Source organism: Nicotiana sylvestris, chromosome 7 (assembly GCF_000393655.2).
Source record: "Nicotiana sylvestris chromosome 7, ASM39365v2, whole genome shotgun sequence".
In the NCBI taxonomy this organism is placed as follows: domain Eukaryota; kingdom Viridiplantae; phylum Streptophyta; class Magnoliopsida; order Solanales; family Solanaceae; genus Nicotiana; species Nicotiana sylvestris.
The window spans coordinates 123,356,334-123,366,177 of record NC_091063.1 but is presented as its reverse complement, the minus strand read 5'-3'; the positions used below and the strand labels follow the sequence as shown (position 1 = coordinate 123,366,177).

General features: G+C 36.0%; 2 protein-coding genes across 2 annotated transcripts; one reads left to right on the top strand and one right to left on the bottom strand.

Moving 5' to 3' along the window:
* Nucleotides 1–677: 677 nt before the first annotated feature.
* LOC104217189 (probable serine/threonine-protein kinase PBL11) lies at nucleotides 678–4,792 on the top strand. Its single transcript, XM_009767364.2, has 5 exons — nucleotides 678–973; nucleotides 1,576–2,262; nucleotides 2,881–3,138; nucleotides 3,320–3,439; nucleotides 3,948–4,792. Exons 2-5 carry the CDS (start codon nucleotides 1,609–1,611, stop codon nucleotides 4,569–4,571), a joined length of 1,656 nt encoding a protein of 551 aa, XP_009765666.1. The 5' UTR covers nucleotides 678–973; nucleotides 1,576–1,608; the 3' UTR covers nucleotides 4,572–4,792.
* A 911-nt stretch (nucleotides 4,793–5,703) lies between these two features.
* Nucleotides 5,704–7,242, bottom strand: LOC104217190 (pentatricopeptide repeat-containing protein At1g62680, mitochondrial-like). Its single transcript, XM_009767365.1, has one exon. It carries the CDS (start codon nucleotides 7,240–7,242, stop codon nucleotides 5,704–5,706), a length of 1,539 nt encoding a protein of 512 aa, XP_009765667.1.
* Between the last annotated feature and the right edge of the window lie 2,602 nt (nucleotides 7,243–9,844).

Here is a 9,844-nt window from a genome sequence, read left to right as displayed (position 1 = left end):
AAGCCAAACAAACGGCCAATATACGAGAGTCAAAGACTCATCACTAAGGTCTCTTTGACCGCCGGGAAAAAAAAAAAAGAACCATCTTTTTCCCAAAAAAGAAAAAATAATTAACTATTATTATTTAATTGTAATTATTATTACTGTATTATACAGTTGCTGTTGCTATTTAGTAGTAATAATTTTCCAAACTTTGACTGGGGCTGTCACTTTAATCGAGGGCTCCTCTTGGTTGAATTTCGAGGTACTTTTTCTCTTATAGCATTTCAATTGACAATCATGCCCCTACAACTTTTTGTTTTTGAAATTTTCTTATCCTTCCCAACAATTTTAGTTGTTTAAGACTTTAAGTAACCGAAATTATCCACGGTTATTGACAAAGAAATCATTTTAAATTGTCATACTCATGATAATAGTTAGTATGTTATTTAAATTGAACTACCGCTTGACTGACATCCGATTTGATGAGATTTTAGCTGAGTCATGAGTGAAGTTAATATGAAACCAAAAAAAAAAAAAAACTCGAAAATCTAGCTTTGATCATAGTATTAAATTGGAAATTTGATAATTTATTTTAGGGAAGTGTATAAAAAATTTGTTTGAAGGGGCAAAAATGTCTTTGTGATGTGGTGTGTGGAGATAACAATAAAAGGGCATCTTTCTTAATTGAGAAATTTACTCATTGGGGGGGTTTTTGGTTGGTTTGAGTGTTTGACTACTGCTTCTTGTACTCCATTTCTATGAACTCTCTTTTTTCCTATTTCTCTCTCAAAAATCTGCTCGTCTTTACCTTTCCTCATTTTGTATTCATTTGACTTGTCTTTAGGGTTTCTTTGCTAACCAAAAAATCTAGCCATCAACAGATTTGGAAATTTCATTACTTGGGGTTGTTCAAGAAATCAGTAAAGTTTCAAACTTTAAGCTCAGAACAGTTCAAACTTCAATACAATTTGCTCGGGTGCAATTTTCTAAGGTTGGTTTTTTGCTTTTTTTCTTTTGTTCTTAGTTTCTGTGAATTGATAGTCCATTTTCAGAATTTGATATTGTGGATCCTTGTAGTTGCCAAAGATCTTTTTGTGGTTGTTTAGATTGGTTTATCATTATTTCTGCTTTTTGATAAAATAAAAAAATTCTATTGGATCATCCTATTCAATTTGAATGTTAAAATCTAAAAGTACAATTTTGGCCTTCTCTTTTTTGCAAATTTAGCAGCTCATATATTTTGTGACAGTACTCCTTCATAATTAATGATATATCACCTTTTGTTTTGTGGAAATTTGGATAAATTTTGGATTTATCTCTGTTTGTTCTCTTGCTCATTTGTCCTGTAGAACCTAGAAATTTAATTCTAACTAAATCTTTAATCCTGTACTGTTGAAGATTGGGCAATTTTTGTATATCCTACTTCAGACATAATAATCACTGTCCTAGGTGACATCAATGATACAATTCTATTTTGTATGTTACAAAATTTGTAATCCTATAGATTGATGATTTGTACCACATGAAGATTATTGAGTTTTTTAATATGTCAGAGTGGAAATCATAAGTTTCTTTATGCTACTGATTTGGCAGGAGGATATAAAACCTGAAATTGTAGACGCGAAAATGGGTTGTTTCACAGTTTTAAAAAGTAAGAAAAAGAAGTCTGAACAGAGTATCCACATCAAACGTGTGAATCCTCAGGAACATTCTCCTACTGTGTTGCCTGAGCCCCAAGTGCACACACGGGCATTGCAGTCGGCACCCCCAAGTTTTAGAACTAGAGTAAAACCTGTACAGTCGAGTAACAGAGTAACAAGCAGTAGGACACGGGCACTCTCTGCCCCATCGAGCCTGGATGCAGCAGAACAAGATACTCTAGCATCGAATGAATGTGAGGAACAAGAAGAGTTAAGGAGTCGTGTTGGTTCAATCAAGGAATACCAGTCACCAACTCCTCAGCCTCTTCCTCTTCCTTCACCACAGAGTGCTGCTACTCTCAAGACTATGGGAAGCTTTAAAGTTTTGAATGCTAGCGGCCCTTTGAATGCCTCTGGACCGCTGCCGTTGCCTCCTACACTGCCTCCAACCTTGCCTTCTACCGGAGCACTCAGGAACTTCTCGTTTGAAGAAATTGCTTCTGCCTGCCACCGGTTCTCTCCTGAACGATGTATGTCTGAAGGTCTCTCTTCTGTTATCTACAAAGCTTCTTTTGGCGATGATGCCACTAGTACAAAGAAGCTTGAAGCCACTGTAACCCGCCTTCATCCTTCTTCGCAGGTAATGTACAATTTGACTTATTGACTTTGAATTATCTTGTCTGTTCATCATCTTTTGTAATCCCCCTCTGTGTTTTTGTTTAGGGGGGGGGGGGATCTTTCATCTGATTGCCATGTGATATGTAAGTTTGGGATGGCTCATATTTGGTTAGATTGGTGACTTTGGTTCTTCCATCATGTGAGGGCAAAAACTGTCTGATTCCATGGTTTAAATTTAGGATGCAATTTGGCAGGTATTGGCAATTCTTTATGGGGTCGTTTGGTTGGAATACGGCTTATGCCGGTATAAGTTATGCCGGTATAAGTTATGTTGGGACAAGTTATGCTGGGATTGTTGTTTATTCACTGTTTGGTATGTTGTATTAAGAATAACAATTGCATAATTTATAAGAAGAAGGTATAAGTTATACCGGTGCTAATTACCCCACCCTCTATAAGGTATAAGTTATTCCGGTATTAAAATTAACACCGGGATAACTTATACCTGGTTTGCTAACCAAACAGAGTGTTAATGTGGTATTAAATTTTTATACCACCCCTATACCTTCGTATACCTCATACCAAACGATCCCTATGAGTTTTGGAAGGCTTACTATCTTTTACTTTTTGGCTTTTCCAGGGGTTAAAGGAATTTGTAACTGAGGCCAACACACTAGCTTCTTTACAACATCCGTCACTTTGTAAACTGATTGGTTTTCATGCACGGGAAGGTTCCGACCACAGAATGTTGGTTTATGAGAGGCTTTTCCATGGAAGCTTAGACCGGCTTTTGTTTGGGAGGTCAGATGGTCCCCCGATGGACTGGAATGCTCGAACGAAAATTGCATTGTGTGCTGCTCAAGGTCTCACATTCCTGCATGAGGAAGGACCTTTCCAGGTGTCAATGCTGCTTCCTGAATCTGTAGTCTAATGAGAGTTACCTTTTATTTTCCATATGCAACCTTGTAATATACCGTGTCACCTCTGTATCTCTCTTACTAAGAATCTCCAGCTTTTGTTATTGGGCTTGGGCCTATGCTAGTCACATAGTTTGCTAAGTTTCTTATTTTCCGTAACAGGCAATGTTCCATGAATTTTCCACTGCAAATATACAAATAGATAAGGATTTTAGTGCAAAGCTTTCGGGATATGGATGCATTACACATATACAAGAGACAGACATATCTTGCAGTTCAGCTGTAAGTTTCCTCTGTTAATAGTTGCAGAACATTTTTTCTCTGTTAAAAGGCCGGTCTTAGCTCCTAGGTTTGTATGGGGGGGGGGGGGGTTGTTTGTTCGTTAGAAAGGATTCCTCGTCAACCAAGTTTGGGGGGTCAGCATGGAGTTAGATCTGATGCCATTAACTATGTCGTAGGAAGGTTTGAAGAAAAGAGAATTGCTTTTGTTCAAAGTATTACTCACAGATAAACCCTTGTGCTGTGCATGCTCCATATAATAGTTGAGTCATGTATACTGGATGTGGCTTTTAATAGGAGTAACCACGAGGCCTGTGCATCTTGCCGTATAGATTAATATCTTTTTGCGAAAAAATTGTGTTTGTGCCTTCTGAAAAAAATAATCGTGTTTGTATCAGTCTCTCTAGGTCTAATTGGCAATTTGACAGGTGTTTTGCTTGCAGTTGTTCACATTTTCCTGACTTCTTCAGAGATCCTAAAACTTTCTTGTTAATAACCTTGACTTTTTCAGGCTCTGGGAAATCTCTCTGAAGAGACTCTGGAGCGAGGATTGTTAACCCCAAAGAGCAACGTTTGGAGTTTTGGGATTGTTCTTCTTGAGTTGCTGACTGGCCGGAAGAATTTAGACAGTCGGCATCCAAAAGAGGAGAGGAATTTAGTGAAGTGGAGCAGGCCTTTCCTAGCTGATGACGGTAGATTATCGCTAATCATGGATCCTCAGTTAAAAGGTCGGTTCCCTGCGAAAGCAGCAAGGACAGTGGCTGATATTGCTCAAAGATGTCTGCAAAAGGATCCATCTGGAAGGCCCACCATGAGAACTATAGTGGAGCAACTCAAGACTATACAAGTGATGAAGTACCCTTCTAGGTTTCCTCTGCAAGAGCCAGGGGCAATTAGTGTAAAACACATGTCAAAGTCTCCGAGCTTAAACGGAATCATTACACCAGCACCACGGTTAAGCTTCTCCCCGTCACCACCGATGCACCCTCTATCTATTTCTCCCACAAGGACTGCTGCTCCATTCTTGTCTCTACCTTCATGTTCCTCCAACCTCTCCATGGAGGACCTTGATCGACTGGAAAGCCGGAGGCCATCATCTTCATCTGTTCGGAGATCTAGTGTTGAAGGATTTTGATTGTTTGTAGAGAGCATTTTTTCATTATTGTTTTTTTTTCTTTTTTCTTTTTTCTTTTTTGGGGCCTTCCCTTTTTACATGAAAAGATATAGAAGATAAACTTGTGGCTTTCCACCTTCCCTTTCCTCAAGGAAGAAGATGTGAGAAATAACATTTTGTAGATATGGTTTCTATTTGGTTTGAGTAGTGTTCCCTAATCGAGATCCTGAGGGAGATGTTAATATGGCTTCTTTTTCTTTTTCTTATTTACCCCCAACCCCTCTCCTGGAAAAGAAATGTAAAAAAGGAAAACGAAAGAGGAAATGAAGAAAAAAATTCCCCTCCTAAAGTTCTGTATTTTGTTGAAAAAGAATGTATATTTGCATAGTGGTTATCTTAAGGGCAATCCTACTTAACAAGAATTCTGCTTGACAATGGTATGGCTGGTGCAAGCTTGCTACTAGAAAGAAAGAGCAAATATCAGCTAATGTAATAAAGGAGACAAAGCTGTTATCATATAGTGGAAACAGATTCATAGGTTTTATGTAATTTATTTAAAGATGAACAACGTTGCTACTCACATCTTCTTCATGATTGTAGTTATCTTCTTGATACTATTGGAGTGGCAGAAATAACACATGTATATCGGGAAGGCAACGTTGTAGCTGACGCTCTGGCAAAATATGGAAGCACTAGGCAACAAATAACAATGGAGGAAGATAGTATTATATACTGGGAAACACCTCCGGTTTTTATTTTACAAGTTTTTATTAAGACAAATCAGGAAAAACTGCAATGCGATCTATCCCTATGTAATGTAACAACTAAAACTTCTATGCTTTTAATATAATAGACTACCCTTTCATTAGCAAAAAAAAAAAAAAAAAAAACAGTAAATGTTGAAGTGCTCTTATATCACTGATAAAACTACATGACCATTAACAAAGGGGAGTGTAAGCAATACATTTCTCTTTTCTTGAACAGCCAGCAGATACACCAGTAATTGCAGCAATTTTTCTTATGCTAAATAGTAAATATACTAGATATTTCTTTATAATAAAGCTCGCCACCAACAATGAACTAAGCCTCAATTCCTAACATGTCGACTATATGAATCCTCTATATCAATTCCCGCCATTCAGACCTATTTCATTCATGAAAAAGCACACAGTGACAATGGAGTCAATACACTTCCAGGGTTGAATACCTCGTTCCCGCGCATATATACCACCTCAGGTTTATTTCTTGGCACCACCCCACTTTTCAATGCAACACCATACAAGTAACAAGCAGTCAATGGCTTTCCTTGTTGATTCAGCTCATTGATCAACAAGCTAAATGGAACACTACTGGTAGATTTTCCAACTTTCAGCATGAGAATAAAAACTAACAATGCCTTATCAACTTTTCCCTCCAAACAAAGTACACGAATAACATTAGAGAAAGTGAATGCCTTAGGAGAATACCCAATTCTAACAACCTCATGTAAACTCTCCAGTGCTTTATCCAACTCCTTACCACTACAAAAAGCTTCAATGACCAACTCATACCCAACAGGATCAACAACCAACCTTCGGCTCTGCATTCTTTCAAACACTTGATATGCATCTTTTAACAACTCTTTTTCCTTCCTAGATTGCCTGCATAACCCTCTCAACAAGGAATTCATCATCCTTCTATCCACCTCAAAATCAAGATTTAACATCTCCTTATAAATTTTCAAAGCAGCTCTAATTTTTCCCCATTTCAACAACCCATGTAACAATGTACTATAAGTTATATGATCAGGCACGCAATTTTGTTTCTTCATTTTTTTCAACAATTTAATCCCATCTAAAGGCCTTCCTTCTTTAAAATACCCGTTGAACAAAGTATTATAAGTAACCACATTAGGTATCAGCCCCATTTCAAGAGCTTCCTCAAGCAATTCTAGTGCTTCATTAGACCTACCAACCTTACAAAAACCATCCATAACAGCAGTATAAGTATAAAGATCAGGTTTTTTATTAGATTTCTTGATATTCAAAAGCAACTCATAAGCTTCTTCCACTCTACCAACAAAGCACAAACCTTTAAGCAAGCAGTTGTAAGTATAAATTGTGGGTTCACATCCAATTTGACCCATGACTTCAAAAACCTCATAAGCTTTTTGCAATTTTCCACCTTTGCAAAAAGTATTGATTAAAGTTGTAAAGGTGGCAACTTTGGGTTGAAACCCATCTTTCAACATGTTACCTAAAATGGATTTGGCTGTTTCAGGGTCATTTTTTTTGCAGTACAAACTGACCCAAATTGAGTATGTGTTACCATCTGGTGCTAATGCATAAGATAATGAGCTTAGTTTCAAGGCTAACTCAAACTCATCTGCTAAAACCAAAGAGATAAGCAAATGATTAAAATCAGATATGGTTTTAAACCCACCATTTTGCTCAATTATTCGTGAAATTTCAAGATTTTGTAAAGTGGATGAGGCTTTAATAGCTTCAAGAATATCTTGCCACTGGGAATTAACAGTACCCTTATTATCAAGATGAAGACTGCAACTTGACTGAGTTTTTATCGGAGCAAAGTCAATATGAGTTCTATGCAAGGGTTTGAGCGTAATGTTAAGAAGAGGTTGAACAGTGGAGATTAGAGGTGAAATAGAGAAAAGGGAGTGTTGCTGGCTAGGGGAGATAATTAAAGAAGGCATAGCGTGGTTGCACCTTTTTGCTTCTGTTGCCACAATAAGGAAGAACTTTGACTTTTGTTATGAATAGTTTGTACATTAGATACTACTTTGGATACTATATTGGATGCCCATGTTGTGAATAACTTAAGATTAAATTTCCTACTTTATGTTCATCATATTTACTTTTTATGCATATAAAAGACCATGTAATTGCAATGGAAAAATCACCAAAGTGAAAGAAGAAAACACTTCTCCCTTCTTTCTATCTCTTCTTATTTACATTTTACTGCATTGCTTTTATTTTATTACACGTTATCAGCACGAAGTTCTAATTTTATTCTTGACTCCCGCTAAGTTGAGCCATATTTTATTAAGGTATGTATCATTATAATCATCTTATTTATGGCAGTACATATCATATGCTCACTGTTTGCAGATTACTTGTGCGCTTGGGCATCTTAAATAGCTTAAGTACATTGCAGTGATTAAATAACTATTTTCCTTCCGTGCTCAACTCTTAGAGGACCTCAAAGTCATCAAACTAGCTATGCACTAATGTCATGGACTCCCTGGATCAAAACATATCTTTAAGGCATTTTGAAGAACTGTGAGAAATGAATTGACAAACAATAATTTTTTAATTACTTTATATTTATTGGAACATATAAATAATGTTAGTCACGTTCAATTCTATTAACACATATATATCAATAATATAAAGTGAAATGAAACAAGTATGTAATTTCTACTTTATGGCAAGAATAAAATGAAATAGTAGATTGTTAACATGATATAGCTCTATTTTCATTTCTTTTACCTTAATCGTTTTGTTTTCATTAATTGTTTATTATTATAATTATTTCTCTAACTTATTCATCTTTTATGATAGTTTTCACTATGTCAAATTTATCAAAACTTGAATTTGTGGCACTTGACATCACCGGAAGGAACTATTTATCATGGGTTCTTGATGCTGAAATTCACCTTGACGCTAAAGGTCTTGGAAATACTATTATACAAGGAAATGAAGCATCAAATCAGGATAAAGCGAAGGCCATGATTTTCCTTCGTCATCATCTACATGAAGGGTTAAAAACTGAATATTTAACCGTAAAAGATCCACTTGAATTATGGATTAATTTGAAGGATCGATATGACCACCTAAAACTTACGGTATTACCGAAAGCTCGGTATGAGTGGATACATTTAAGGTTGCAAGACTTTAAAACCGTAAGTGAGTATAATTCTGCTATCTTTAAAGTAAGTTCTCTATTAAAATTATGTGGAGACACTATCACAGATGAGGACTTATTGGAAAAAATATTTTCTACTTTTCACGCTTCAAATGTGGTGCTACAACAACAATACCGTGAAAAAGGTTTTAAGAAATATTCTGAGTTAATCACATGCCTACTTGTGGCTGAGCAGAATAATACTCTATTAATGAAAAATCATGAAGCCCGTCCCACTGGGTCAGCTCCATTTCCGGAAGTGAATGCTGTAGCAACATATGATAAGTTTGAAAGAAAACAAAATAATTACCGTGGTCGTGGACATGGTCGTAAACGTGGACGTGGCAGGGGGCGAAACAATTATCGTCATTATGGTGGAAATAAATTGGAGAACAATAAGGGTTCTCAAATTAATCATTCAAAAGGTAAAGCTAGTATGTGTCACCGATGTGGTATGAGAGGTCATTGGGCACGCATTTGTCGTACGCCAGAACATTTTGTCAAACTTTATCAAGCCTCCCTCAAGAAAAAAGAAAATAATGTGGAGGCACACTTGACCTTTCAAAATAATGATGATGAAGCAGGTCCCTCAAATAAATATGATTCTAAGGCACATCTTGCATATAAAGATGATGATTTTGAAGGCCTAACAAATATTACTCATTTAGAAGTTGGAGACTTCTTTGAGGATATTGACTGAAGAACTAATCATCTTACTGGGGAATGAAGCTATAAAAGTTGTTATTTTTATGTTTGCAACTAATTTATTTTTCTTGAGTGTATTTTCCTAATGCATCATGTGTTGCTAGTTTCTACATTCCTAATGTATTTCTTAATGTTTTTTTTCGCTTGTCTTTCATATTTCTTATGATGTATTATTTGTCTTTTTTATGAAGAATATGAAAATTCCCCAGTCTTCAGTTGGACTCAAGATTAATAAAGATGATATATGTCTTCTGGATAGTGCTACAACACACACTATTTTAAAAGATAAGAGATATTTCTCTTATTTGGTAATGAAAAAAGCGAATGTTAATACAATATCCGGTAGTACAAGATTAATTGAAGGTTCTGGAAGAGCCAATTTATTACTACCAGGAGGAACAAATTTGGCTATTGATGAAGCACTATATTGTAGTAAATCTCAAAGAAACTTATTAAGTTTCAAAGATATTCGCCAAAATGGCTATCATATTGAGACTACAAATGATGAAAAGATTGAATATCTTTATATTACTACAATAATGTCCGGTAAGAAATATGTGCTTGAAATGTTACCTGCTCTTTCCTCCGGCTTATACTACACAAGTATTAGCAGGATTGAAACACATGCCATAGTAAACGAGAAGTTTACTAATCAAGATAATTTTATTATTTGGCATGACCGGTTG

Excerpts from the sequence above, each read along its gene's own strand:
- LOC104217189 (XM_009767364.2), top strand. The coding sequence starts at position 1,609 with ATGGGTTGTTTCACAGTTTTAAAAAGTAAGAAAAAGAAGTCTGAACAG. Across the intron at positions 3,139-3,319 it reads ATGAGGAAGGACCTTTCCAG|GCAATGTTCCATGAATTTTC; the intron begins GTGTCAATGCTG and ends TTTCCGTAACAG. Across the intron at positions 3,440-3,947 it reads ACATATCTTGCAGTTCAGCT|GCTCTGGGAAATCTCTCTGA; the intron begins GTAAGTTTCCTC and ends TGACTTTTTCAG.
- LOC104217190 (XM_009767365.1), bottom strand. The coding sequence starts at position 7,242 with ATGCCTTCTTTAATTATCTCCCCTAGCCAGCAACACTCCCTTTTCTCT.